The 14,846-nt window shown below is 38.5% G+C and overlaps 1 protein-coding gene across 3 annotated transcripts in view; it reads right to left on the bottom strand.

The window, feature by feature from the left end:
• TRAPPC9 (trafficking protein particle complex subunit 9) overlaps positions 1 to 14,846 on the bottom strand; it is a 451,106-nt gene that overhangs the window by 241,227 nt on the left and 195,033 nt on the right. For all 3 annotated transcript variants that reach the window (XM_058033362.1, XM_058033351.1, XM_058033367.1), the window contains exon 20: positions 5,769 to 5,922. In XM_058033362.1, the coding sequence (XP_057889345.1) occupies positions 5,769 to 5,922 (154 nt within the window). The remainder of the gene's footprint in view (positions 1 to 5,768; positions 5,923 to 14,846) is intronic.

Raw genomic sequence — 14,846 nt, forward strand, 5'->3', positions numbered from 1 at the left:
CTGGTTAGGCCATGCACAGATTATTTGACTCATGAAATAAATTTAATTTGTCTCATGAGATCTCTGAATGAAGCAGCAGAAAGGAGACTGGTGGCAAAGGAGAGAAAGGTGAGGTTGAGATGCAACCAAAGAAGTGGACTTAGAAAGGAATAAACACATAAAGGAATTATGTGTTCACATGGACCTACAGAGGGACCTGGATCATGGAATTCCATCTCACTGATCTGTCTCCTAACTGTATTGTCAGGCAATCACACAAAATTGCTCATTATAGGACAAATATAAAACTGAAAATTGCAACAAACTCCTTACCTTAGAGACGAAAAGCAACCAAAATATGCAATAAGAAAATATAAAAGGAACAAGAGAGAAAAGCTTAACTCCAGAGTTTGCCTAAGACAAAGCCTTTAGAAGTCAATGAAAGCAAAGGAGTTGAACAGGGTTGCCAAGATACCCTTTTATTCTTAGCTCAAAGTCAAAGCTGATAAAAGGCACAAGTGTAAGATCCAGGATTTAAAATTCATTGAAAAATACTGCCCAGATAAACACGAGTACAGGCTGCCAAGGTGAAGTCTGACCTTGCAGAATTTATCTACTTAACCAAATCTCCACACATTTTGCTGAGGTCTCACTGCCATCACAAGCCTGTTCCTCTGTTGGAGCCACATTGCTGACCCAGGCCTCCTTCCCTAAAGTTAAATCTTTGTTATTAACAACACAGGAATCTGCCAGGATTTAAAAAGTTGACTTCCAGCTTCCAGCACAACAGCTCATATTTAACAGCTCAAGATATTTTCATCTGCACAATCAAATCAGCCCCAGTGGGGGCCTCAGAGCGAACAAACACACAACCACCAGATGCTGTTTAAAAAAAAAACCAAACCAAAACAAACCTAAAAACCTAATTTTTCACAGTTGATACCCTTATTTCACATTTCTGTGGCAACAGATTGAATATGATATAAACTGTTTCATACCAAAAACCTAAATGACATTCAAATGAAGCAGTTATTTCCCCAGGGAAAACTTTGGTCTTTTACACTGTCTGCATTGCCTCATGTGTAGCTGGGTACTCACAATTGGAACACAGTCTGTTACCTAAAACCTACTGCTTAAAAAGACAATTGGTTTTAAAAAATGGAAGTTACTCATGTTTTTTCTCCCTACAGCACTCCACATCTTGCATCCTAAAAGAAATTATTTTCAATACATACGTCCTTTGCAAACAAATGCAGGTGGGAGAATGCACATTATCATAAAAAATAGCAAATGTTCACAAATAAGAATTATGCTAATTAAAAATAAATCTGCATGAATTGCACATTTTACGGACAGCAGTTGCCTTATTCATATTTTAAGCTTTCTGCTTGATTATTATTGTGGAATTTTAATATTAGAACTAATTATAAGCAGTTATTTAGGGTCTTAAATAATAGTTATTTTTGCAAACAATAAGAAGCAGCATAGAAATTTAAAGAAATTTACTGATGCACAGAAGTTCCACAAGATGTAATACGCTCATAGCTGATGATTCATATTTATGATCAAGATAAAGTCATCAAAAGTGGAATAGACACAGAAAAGTGAATTTCAATAAGAGTTATCAGTAATTTGCTGTGAAGCAAATGAGATGACTCAAGGTTCTGTCAGATAGATAATAATTTCAAAATCCTGACTGGCTGCTTCCATGATGAAATACAAAAACATTCATAATTTTGATGTATTTGGAAAAGATGGCAGTGTTCACAAACCTAATAAATGAGTGGAATTTATGAAGATCATTGAGATGAAATGATGAAAAGTTCCAAGTATCACTCTAGAAGAAATCAACAAATCTATAAATGAAAGTTGGGAATAATAATCCAGTCAGTTATGCTGGACCACATGCAAAAAAAAAAAAAAAATCAATCCAACAATAGAAATAAAGAATAGTTCTCAGAGAAAAGATCACCTCTGAAACCTGGAAGGTCCAATTTTATTCTGTGAGAAATCTCACCTGCAGTATTGCCTCCAGCTTTGGATCCCACATATTGAGAAAAATAGACCTGCAGTGCAGGACAAAATCAGCAATATGACTGAAAGAAAATGTGCTTTGAAAGAAATTTTGGCAATTAGGTTTAAATATGGGAAACAAACTGAGGAAGGGGCACAAAATACAATTCCAAAAATGTAAGGGAACATTGCAAATAGGACAGACTTCCTATACATCACAGATATTAAGGCTGAAGTAAGAAAAAAAAAGTCTAACTATTACAAAAGTTAAATATGGAACATGATATTTAAGGTGGCACTGGAAGTCTGTCTCACTTTTTGAAAGGCTGTTAGGGCCAGGTTTAGAATATTTTCAAGAAAATGACCCCAAAATGTTATAGTCTCATTTCACTGAAATAGCAATTCCTTCACAGTACATTAGAAAATTTCTCTGGCTGCAATCAAACCTGGGGATAGCAGAAGATGGATGAAGGAAAGAGTTTGGTTTTCAGAAGTCATTCTCTGACCCAGCCCTCTGCCCAGCTGCATAAATCACAGAATAATTTATATTGAAAGGCAATTCCAGTCACTGTCCAGCCCTGTGCTCAAAGCATGGAAAATACTGAAATTGCACCAGGCTGTTCAGGGCATTGTCCAGAATTTTTTAACATCTTCAAAGACAGCAATTTACAGCACTTTTGGACAACCTGTTCCAGTATCTGAGTAGCCTCATTGTGAAAAGGAATTTTCCTACTGCCTAACTGGAATTTAGCAGTCTCCTCATGACACACCTTGCTCCAAGGGTCAGGTGAACTTTGTTGATTGCTGTAACTCCCAGGCTTTGAGGAGGTTTCTCCTGGAGGCCCAGAAATTTCACTGGGAACAGATCCAGCATCCATTCCAATCCTGCCTTCTCCCCAAATTCTCCTCTGCTCAAGTCCAGAGTCATTATCCTGCCTTGTGCCTTCCTCATTTCCCTCAGGATACTGAGCTCCATCATCCCAGGACAGCTGCAGCCAAACTTCAAACACCCCAGCTGGATCATTTGTGCTGGGAGCAGATCTCACACACAGCATCTACCAAATCAAACCATCCAACACCTGTACACAAAACCTGCCCTGGAAGTATTTCAGAAATAAGCTCCCGTGCAAGTGGAAGACTTCTTCTAGTCCTTAAAGAAAAGTTCATCCAGCTTTGCTTCTGGTTTGGGTGGTCTGTAATAAATACACAGCACTTCACTCTGTTGGACAACTCTGTGCTTGGTCAAAAAGCTTTCAATTGTCTCATCTCTCCTTTCGTAATAATTCCCTGTGCACACTCTAATTTCTCTTTCACATGCTTTTGCAATGGTATAAGCATCTACCATGGGCCTTGGGCCACACCTCAGGGCAGATTCTGTGACATTAACTCACCCCAGCCCATCCCCTTCCCATGCCATGCACACAGTCAGGACAGAAAAGTTATCTGGGGAGCTCTGAGTTATCTGAGCAGTTGTTATCTGATCAGAAAAGTTATCTGGGGAGCTCTAAGTAGTTCAGAGATGATGGATAACAAAGGGATCACTTGGTATTACCATTCAAGAGACCTGCAAAAATGCCTCCTCCAGTAGGAAATATCAGTAATTCTGCCCCTTTGTCATTTTGCAAATACTCTTCCTCTCTTGGCTGCACTGAGGCTGACTCCTGAAGAAAAACAAGGCTAAAGCAACTGAACTATCCATCCATTTCTCTGCCTGTCTGTCCATCAGTATAAACTCTCCTGACCTGTGTCCAATTACTCTGATGGGAGAAAAATACCTCAGAAACCAAGTTTCTTACACTTAGCAGAACGGAGAGTAGAATATTTTTTTTTTATTGACTGGTTCACATCTAAATATTGCTGCAAGAAATAAAAGGATGAAGCTAGAGATGTTCAGGTAGAACATAAGGAAGAATTTCTTTATGGAAAGGGTTGTCAAGCATTGGAGGGACTGCCCAAGGAGGTGGTGGGGTCACCATCCCTGGAGGTGCTGAAGAAAGGACTCAGTGTGGTGGCACTCAGTGTTGTGGTTTAGTTGGTGGTATTTGGTTCAAGTCTGGACTTGATTTTGGAGGTATTTTGAGGTTTTTTCCAACATTAATGATTCAACAGTGCTATGGGAAAGACTAACTCTAGCTAGGACATGACACCTGGAAAAGAATGTACACATTTCTTTGAGGATTTTCAAGCACATGGGAAACTTGTTGCCTTTCATTAATTAGATGAGTTTTAGTTCCTGGAACAGATAGAAAAATCATAACAAGTATTAAAAATACAGAAACTAATGGTTGCCCTGAATTTAACACACAGAACCCACACTGGTGTCTAAGGTACTGACCAAAACTGGGATCAAAACTGGGGTTAAACCCAGAGCACAGAATGGATGTAAACAGTGTTGCCAAGCAACTGGAATGAGTGAGGATGAATTTTTACACCTTGACAAAATGATTACTACTGTGGACTCAATTCCAGTGTAAGAATTCATCTGTGCTATCACAGAATATTTATATCTTCCCATAACACAGACATTTTCTAAGTGAGTTCTGGTTAAAAATTGACATTTTTTGCATAAAAGGAGCTCTCTGAAATGTTGCTTGGGGAGTCTGGACTGAACCAGGCATTAGGAATCTCATTTATGTCTCAAACCTTGCCTTTGACAAATCCTGATCTGATTTAATCATCACAGGATGGTTAAGGTTGGAAGGGACCACTGGAGGTCACCTTGCCCAGCCCCTGCTCAAGCAGGGTCCCCAGAGCAAAGATCTTGAAAATCTCCAGGGAAGGAGAATCCAGAGCCTCTCTGGGCAATCTGTGCCAGTGCTCAGCCACCCTCACAGTACAGAAGCTCTTCCTCACAATAATTAGTAATGAAACATCATTTCAGATCACTGGATTAAAGTATAATTAAAAATACAAACAGATCAAGCATGATTTGATTGCCATTCTTCTCTCATCTTCTGCCACCCCCTATCATGTGAATTCGAGGATGATCTGAGTGAAAAATATAAATCTCCAGGGAAGTGCTGAGTACCATCACATGGCTTGAGGGACTGTTTACTGTACAGAATGTTTCCTGAAGAAAATCATGAGAAAGTGTATTTTTGACAAGCCAAGCACAAGATTTTTTTTATAGAAATCACGAAATTTATAGCAACACCATTGGTTTATTTTAACTCTAAACTGAATGCTATTTCTTATTAATAATCATAAGGCAATATTTTACTGCATTTAGAATTATTGTGGGGAATTTATGCTTAGAATGACTAAGTCATCACACAAGTCCTGTCTAAGCCTTAAAAAGCTACCTAAGATTAGATACATTACTAAATCTATAGAGAGGACTTGGAAATAAATTATTCTAATATGTTCTAATTTACCCAAATTTAATTAAATCTATGCAAACTCTCTAAATCCAGCTTCATTAATTTCTTCATGATTCAGTTACTCGGTGTGGGGGAGAACAGAGAAATTTGACCCCATGAATCTACTACTCAGCAATCCTAACTACACTTCTTCAGTTCCCTAAAAGCTGGGAAAAACACATAGGATTTATGACATGCCCAGTGACTCAGAAAAAGCCATTATAGGATGACCCAAGCATTGCCTAAATAATATACAGCACAATTAACCTTAAACAGTCTATAATTATGATAAGCTTCACAGTTCTAATTACTTTTCTTTTCAGTAACACTGCCACGAAGTGAGTTGAATTATAAAATGAAATGTATCAGAGGGCATCTATTTATATACTTTTAAAGCAAGTATTTATGAAAGGATATAATTTTCCAGCAAATATCCAGCTTGCTGTTAATCTCCAGGCCTCTTGCTTGTTGCCTTTCTTCTTCCAGCTGCTTTGCATTCGCCGACTGTGCCCCATCAGTTGGGGATTCTGGGAAGCTCTCAAAATTGAACTTGTCCACTTGGATAGCCATGCTGTAGCAAAGGAAAAGAAAGAAAAAAGCCAACAACATCATTCTTGCTGATATTAGTTCTGGAGAAACTGCAGACCACTGAACACAGGCACTACAATATCAATACATTGGTTCCAGTGGCAGCCAGTCTGTAATTAATGACATAGAAACTATTTCGTTTATGCTACTGAAAATGGAAGTCTAAGCCTGGGATGGTAAAAATGTTTTACAAATCATCAATCAACATCTCAATGACTTTGTGAGAGGTGCACAAGACATTTATTTTGCAGTTGCAAGCAGATGACCTCATTGTGGTTCTGCAGAGGTTCACCTGCCCCCAGTCTTGGTAGGTGAAATCTCCCGGTGTGCTCAAGACTTGCTGAAAAAAACAAGACTGGGCCAAAAGCTGAAGAATATTCTATTTAAAGTTTTTTTTTTTTTTTTTAATACCAACCCATACAAAAGGGAAGCAGAACGTTATGTATCAAAGAGTCTCCTGAAGTGAATTGTAACACATTGGAGAGCCCATTGGTTTCACAAGGCACATTCCCCACTTTTCCTGGCAAAACTCAGGAAGGAAAAACAAAATATAACAGAAGCAGGGCCTTAATGTGGCCCTTGGACACTTCTCTCCTGCCTTGTGCATCTTCATGAATTACAGACCATATTAATTTCAATATCACAGTAAAATTCATTGGTAGCAAATGGTTAAATAATTGCTTTATTAAATGTACGGTAAGGCAGAAAAGGTAATCAAATTAAATATAGTACACTATAATGCATACTAAATATTGATATGTTAAATTAGAATCACTAATCTAATAGAAAAGGGAATTTAGACCAGCTCACATCACATGAAATGTGGTTATGGAAGATCTAATATACTGTGCTGCCAAAACAGCTTTAATGTCCTGAATTGTCTGAAATAGAAAAATAATTAGGGAAGAATTAAAATATATTGCTCTTGAGATGACTTTGCACTTAAGGAGACCAAGCAACAGCTTTGAAAACCATTCAGGATGAAATGCAACTGCAAACTGAGAAGCTGGGAAGGGCATTTCACAAAACACAGGATTACTATTATCCGTTTATCTATTTCTCCATATAAAGAGGAAAACATACTCCATGAATTTTGCCAAAAGGAAAACACCAGCAACAAATGTCAAGAAGAAAGAGCTTTGAAATCTCTCCAGACCAGAAAATATTTTCTATAATTCTCACTAATTCTGAAGAATTTTGACCCCAAAAGAAACTGGGTGAAAACAGATGGCAATTAAAAGGCACTATCTAGAGCTTGTGAAGTTTGCAGTGTGAAGGTGAATTCAAATAAGCTTTATCAACACTGAGCAAAAGGAGAAGCTTCTGAAGTTTCCCCTTTCCATTCTACTGGAAGGTGTCCATGCCCGTGGAAGAGGGGTGGAACTAAATGTCCTTTAAGGTCCCTTCCAACCCAAAGCATTCCATGATTTTATGACAGAAAATGTTCAAATACAGCATTCAGGCAAAGGTTTCTATATAAGCTCCCACTTGTGCAGCCTGCATCTTTGCTGATCCTCACATCCCAAAGGCAGAGGATTTAATCTGCTCCTCTCTAAGGGGGGTTTTGTTTTGGCTATTTTTAATGCAGCAAGAGATCATTAGAAGTTCTTCATTTGCATGCAGAACCCATCAAGTGCTGGGCATATTCAAAAGCTAAAGATGAGTTATAAAAGTGGATCACAGTAACTGCCAGAATCAAGCCAGAAATAAAGACCATAATGAGAAACACCCAGATACCATCTGAAGAATGGATTCTGAAAAAAAATTACCAGGCCTGAAACTATGACTAACAACATCAATTCTTACTGGCATTGAGGTATGATTTGATTCTGCAGTGGCAGGACGGATTTCCTGGATTTTGCACAGGCAATGCACAGGGACAACACAACTGGAATATTTTGAATTTCACTCTTTGTTTCCGAGATCACCCCACCCCTCTGTGGTACATGAGCAGATGCAAACCAGTACTTGATTTCTATGATATACACAGTAATGCTGATATTCTCACAGAAATATAGATTCCTCTAGCCATATTTTAACAAATTACCTTTGCTTCTGGACAGTCAGGAGTATTTAGAATCCATCTCTGAAGGGACCAGGAAAACAGCTCCCATCTAATTAATGTTAAACTTTTCTAAGTGATTGCTATCTGAGAAATATATTCCTGCCTAACAACTATGCTGCAAATATGCAGCATTCAGATTGCATCCCTCTGTTGAAGGATCATTGCTGGCATTATGGTCAGTATAGTGATTTTTGTCTGGAAATTAAATATGCATGTAAGCACTTTGTACCCCAACAGCCTCCAATAAATCCACATCAGCTTTAGGAACACAGCCTAGACTGCTCTTAACTCTCCATTGTGCATTTCTGCTGGAAGTAACTTTTATTAAGCTCTGAGTTGTGGAAAACTTTAGTGAACAGGGCTCTCAGTACTCAGAGATTCTACTAAGTTTTCAAATCTTCTAACTATATTTTTATTTATAATGTTTATACTGTATTTAGCACAGTAGCACCTCATGTCACATGAGAAGCTACAGAAACACCCCCAGACACACTTGCCAGCTAGAAAGTGAAGAGTCTGAGTAAAAGAGAATTACAGAGAGAAACAGTACTATGAACGCAGCCCTAGGTAGGATATATGAAAGCAATAAAGAGTGATAAAATAAAATGTTTCAAGACTATAATTCCTCTCAAAGCAAAGCACAACAGAATAAAATCCTTGCTCTTTTTCTTAAAGGTATCTGCCTTTTATCATGTGTATTTTGCTTCCTCTGGTGCTAAAAATATTCATTTTAAGTTTTGTTTCTGCATTTTTTATCTGTAATGTTGCTTCAGTATTTTTTCCTCAGCCTATGGAACATGTAGTACATGGGAAAGCTTTGCACAAGAATCAAAACAAAATATAAATACCATAACCTAAATCAGTCATTCATCCTGAAAAATGTACCCCTACTCAAAACCAGCTTCTTCACTTTCTTTTTAAATACAAAGATTTCTCCCATCTCAAGAGATGCATTTCTCCAGGGAGGTGTTAACAAGTGGACAAACAATTCCCAGAGCCAGCTGATGGAATGAGAAAATGGACAAGCAGGACAATGAATTACAACCACCAGCTGAAAAAATTATCTTTTTCAGCTTTTAAGTGATCTCCAGAGATCACATGGACCTCACCCTGAGGAAGGAGAGGGCAGTGAAAGGCAGATTTTTGAACATCACCAACTTTGTCACTGGGCTGAGCATCAGAATAATGAAACTGAAATGTGTTCTAGCCAAAGAAATAATTCTCTGCTGTCTTCTGCAGTTACTTTGTGACTTGTTTCCTGTCAAGACTTCCCTGCACCTCTCCCCAAATTTGTCCTTGCTTGTTGTGATATACAAGAATCTATGGATCTATAAAGAAAAAGGTAAAAATAGACAATTCAGTCTGAAACAGGCATTCAATTTGTTGCAAACAGCCAGGATAATGACAGCTCACATTGTGCAAGGGCACCTGTTCCTTGCCCTTCACAGTAATTACATATCAGGGAAAACAGAGAAGATCTTACAACTCAAAAGTTCAGAAATAAACTTGTTCCAGGAAAATGGACTAGAATTCCATTTTAACTTCTTTGCCTCATGGGGAGCTATCCAAATTTCCTACTAGATGAGTTTTCAATAAATGATGAGATATTTGTATAAAAACACTGCATTATGCAAAAAAAAAGAAAAAAAAATAAATATCCAATCCTGCAAATGCAAAACAGGTTTTGTTTCTCTCTGGCCAAACTTGTCTGAGCAGGAGAAGGAATAGAGCAACAACAGTTTTCATGAATAATGAAACAACCATGTTTTGAAACTACTGGGTTTTGTCACGAAAGCAGCCCAAGCCTTTGTGACAGCTCCTCAGACAACTGAGCATCGATACAGGGATGCAAATTATTCAAATAGAAATGAAAAGGATGGAGAGGAGAAGGTCAGCTCATTGGCAATGCTGATGATGTGACTGCACGGTCTCATCTCACGTCACCTGTCAGGATGGCTTACAGGGAAACAAGTGACAAACCTCCTGATGGCACAGCCAACATCTCAGTGACAGTCACCTAAAGTCCCATTAAAGTCACAGTGCAGAGCTGCTAAAGGCACTGGACAGCTCATTTCACCTCTTCTCAGAAAAAGAGCTGCAACTTTACTGGAAATCTTACCCTTCCCTGACAACAAAACACTCAGCAGAAAGGATTTGCAGGGAGAAAAACAAATTCCTGCAAATGACATCAGGACTGTTCCCAAGCCAGTGGCTTCCAAATCCCCTTTCCCAAAGCAGTGCCACCTAAAACCAAGCAGCACTGACAGCTTCACAGAAATGGCAACTGGAAATAAAAAATCATAGGTGAAAAACTGAGTATGGAGCATCACTGCAAACTCCTCCCATCCACCAGTGATGCACCTCAGATCTTTCCCTGTCCTCCTCTGAATCTACAAAGTGAAATTAATTATGGGATACTCTCCAAATAAAACGAGGTTAAGAACAGGCATGGTATTAAAAGAAAAGCAGCAATCTGGTCAACATAAGTAGATTTCATCTTTCATTAAGTAAATAAAACACTGCTGCTTAGCTTGGGAGAATAGAATATAGAGATAGTCCTTATTTAATTATCCTTAGGAAAAAACAATATAACAGGAACCCAAAAACTCTTCCTCATGGCTAACTACCTATTTAAATACTATCATCCACAGAGGAGTTTGCAAGCTGCTTCCAAAATGAAGCTGACAGGAGGCAGTTGGAGACTTTATTCAATATTATGTTTCCTGTTCATCCTCCTTTCTTATATAAAGTAGACAGTAGGGACTCTATGCCAGACCATGTTACTGCCACTTATGCAGAATGCTTATGTGAATGAAGAGTGCCTGTACACTCAATGATTTTAAATTTCAGGAAAACTTGAAGTTGTGACCATGTTCACAGAGGTTCTTGGATGAGGCAAGAGACGAGAATGTTGACTCTATGTTCAGAAGGCTTGATTCATTATTTTATGATATATATATATATATTACAAGGAAAAGTTTCCTCAGCTGGCTAGCTAAGAATAGAAAAGAAAGAATAACAAAGATCTGTGGCTCAGACAGAGAGTCCAAGCTAACTGGTCTGTGGTTCGCCATTAATTGTAAACATTCAAGATGGCCCAATCAAAAATCCACTTGATGCATTCCACAGCCGCAGATAACCATTGTTTACATTCTGTTTCTGAGGCCTCAGCTCCTCAGAAGGAGAAAAAATCTTAAGAAAAGATTTTCACAAAAAGATGTCTGTGACATGAAGTGATGATGATAGTCTTGTTCTCACATTCAAGAGGGGAAAAAAAATGCATAATCCAAGTTTCCTTTTAAAATTGTGCCTGATTCTTTCATTGTGTAATCTCACTTGTAGTGTATAACCTCATGTTTCAGGTGCACATAGTTCCACCCTAAATACAAGTCCTGCAGTTGATACCAAAGAGGATGTGATGCCCCAGTACAGAATAATTTACAGGCAAAGAGGGACCTCAAGAATCAAATTTCTTGTGAGGTGAACACATATGTATCATTGGTTGGAAATAATAATATAAAGTAATGCAAATTAACATATTCCTTGTGTTCATCTGTTATTACTTCACAGATTTAGAAGAACAATCTGCATTTCATTCACAACTATAAAATACAACTGTAAAATTCAGTAGCTCAAGTGATCCACAAGTAATGGTCTCTCCTCCTGGCCTAAAACTGACTGCAGAAAGAAAAATGAATGCTTTAATATCTGAACCATGCAGAGCAGAAGATAAATTTTTCTATTAATCTCAAGAAAGGTCAATTAAATTTAAAAATCTGCATTTAGAACTTAATTATTTATTTAAAATAATTGAAGAGGAGATAAAAGTCAGACTATAGACTGAATATTCAACAGCTTAGACTTATCTGAGTGACAACATTCAAAACAATAAAAAGTTAAACCAGAGAACCAAAGAATTGTTCCACTGGATATAATGTAATATTTGAAAATAGAGCAGTGCTAAGAGATAGTTGGCTACATAAATCTTCTGCTTATATGTGATTATACTATGTGTGCTGGTCATATAGCTTCTTAATTCCTAACTCCAAATCTGAAAATCATAAACTGCAAATGAAGAGGCAGAACAATTAACTTCAACTTGCCTCTTTTTTCACTTAAATAATTTGGACTTCCATGGCAATCACCATGCAGCAAAGCTCTTAGCTACCTAAAGAAATAGGAAATTTAAAATAATAATAATGATGGTTATAAGCCTACTTTCTGAATACAAAAATTGCCATAGGGGGCATAAAGACCATTAATCAGTAGCCTTTCATTCCAGGAAATTTGGAAAATTCTAAGTACAGTAATACTTGAAGATTGAGTTAAATATCCTCCCTTTATCACAGCTGAACTGCACAAGGATTTCAAAATTCTCTTTATCCAAAATAATGCCATACTGTACCTCCTACCCCTCTCTCAGTGGAATACCAATAATCAGAGAAATAAATGTCAAAATATATATGTTCATATTCAGCTGCTCATTTGTGCAATTCATTATTGCCTTCATATGGCAAGAAGTTCAGAAGAAAACATATGCAAACTAAAAACATGGAATTTTGTGCCAGATATAACAAACAAGACCAAAAAACCTCAATTCTACAGTCATCCAATTATCACTCCAGCTGTCTGAATCTCCTCAGGACTAGACTGAGAAGATTGCCCACCCCAAAATACAAACAGCAAAAATAAAAGTGGAATGAGGTCAGTACTTCTGTTCAATGCATCTTTGCCAGGGAGCCTCGAAAGAAGGAACCAGGTGCTCACCTGGTGCAAATCTGATTTCCATTGTCACACTGAGCACTGAGGGACAAAACCACCAAATGTCTCTGCTCCTGGAATGTCCCAAAGAAACCAGAAATGCTGGTCATGGATCACCCCTGGATCACTCCCCAGCCTGGGCTCTGTCTTGAGCCAGCTCTGATGGCTTTTGCTGGTCCCGGAGCCCTGCAGGATGATGCAAAGGAGTGGAGCTGGGTGTGTGCAGCACCCCAAAACACTCAGAGGGGTCTCACAGCCTCCTCCTCCTGATAAACCTGGAGCACCAATTCACTTTTGCCTGCGAGAAAAAAGAAAAATTCCCAAATTCCCAGTGCTCCTCTTTTAAAGGAATGTGACTGTGACATGTGGCACGCAGCTGGAAGTTTCCTTCAGAGAAGATGCTGAGATCCTACCCAAAAACCAAACTAGGGGGCAAAACCCCCCGAGACAGCCTGTGCATCTGGGGAATTACTCACATGAGAGGAGTCCATCTCAGTGACTACTCCAGGGAGAATGCAGAGATACAGAGCTTTACACACAACATAAGGAAAATGTAAGTTTTTCACAAAGGAAATGATTCAAACTTTTTTTTGGGAAGAATCACAGGATGCATGAATGCTCAGTGTGCAAGAATACACATTTTGCCATGGACTGTCACTTCAAGATACAATTAGACTTTACATTCATAATGAATTATTAATTTACCATCTACTTGCTTGTCTTCTCTTTTTATACACAAAGGGAACATTTTCCCTTTTCCCAAAGCACTGCAGCAGAAGTTCACCTCAAGATGATTTAGTGTAATAAACAAACTCTTTTTCAAGTTCCTGTTTTCCCAGTATAAGCTGTATAATATAACCTGCAACTTTCACATTTTCTGTTCAGAGCACTCACTCTTTGGTGAGTCTCTTGAAGAGTCTTTTATTTCAGTCCATTGACTTTAAAATATTTATTTTGCCACAGACATTGATTCTTTTCACCTCTAGAGCTGAACAGATTCTATTACAGATTCTCAAGTCCTGGATGCAAGTTTTGTGAGTGAAGCCATACTTAAAAAAGGAAATCTAGAATCTCTGCCAAAGAGCAAAGCTGGGGAACAGCCAGGACACCCTCAGTTCAAGAAACCAAAGCACCAGAACAGCAGTGAACATCTCCCAGCAAAGCAATGTGGTCCAGGAGGTTCAACCCACAAAACTTATTCTTAACTAGTGACAGGAATAATGTTCACAGACATGAGTGGGAGCACAAAAGCTTTAATCATGCTCCAGAAATCTCAGCTCACAGTGAGTGTGTGTCACAGGTTCCAGAGCAGTCAACTGCTCGGCACTAATACCAGAAATGAAACACATCTCACTCACCCACACACTATTTCACCTAAACCATTTTTTTTTTTTTTTCACAAAAATCACTGTACATATAATAAGCTTATTTATTGCTTTCACCAGCAATGACACCTGTATGTGTGTTTAGAAGCATGCTCAGAAACAAGCTATTTTCAGAAAACAAACCAGCAGGGATTGTTCACCCTGGAGAGGAAAATGCACTGAGGACACCTCAAAGCCACCTTTCAGTATTTAAAAGAGGGTTATGAGAAGGATGGGGACAGAGTTTTCATCAGAACTTGTAGTGATAGAACAAGGGATAATGTTTTAAAATGAAGATAATAATGGGTAATAAATAAATCAAGGTGCTGCTTCTATTGTTTCTGTTGCTCATGATACTCAGCCTTTGGCAGCCCTGGGAGCAGCTTCAGCCAAATGCAGATCTGGGGCTGCCTTCACTTTCATCCCATCTCCTTTATATTGATTTACCCTGCACACTTTGCCCCACATATTCCTGAGCTGTGTTAATTGTCTGATGTGCTTTACCAGTTTATCAGAAAATGAGCACAGCTTGTTATTAATAATACCACCTTTTAATTTTAGCCAAAACTCCCCGTGTGGAAATCACCATCCCACAAAACTGCCCTGCCAGGTGCTCTCCCACTCAGTGAGCCTTGAGCCTGAGCTCCCCTGGGAAAGGGCAGCAAAGCCAAACATCCACCAGACTCAGATGTGAACACTACACCTAGAAATTCAGTA

The sequence above is a fragment of the Melospiza georgiana genome, chromosome 1 (assembly GCF_028018845.1).
Source record: "Melospiza georgiana isolate bMelGeo1 chromosome 1, bMelGeo1.pri, whole genome shotgun sequence".
Lineage (NCBI taxonomy): Eukaryota > Metazoa > Chordata > Aves > Passeriformes > Passerellidae > Melospiza > Melospiza georgiana.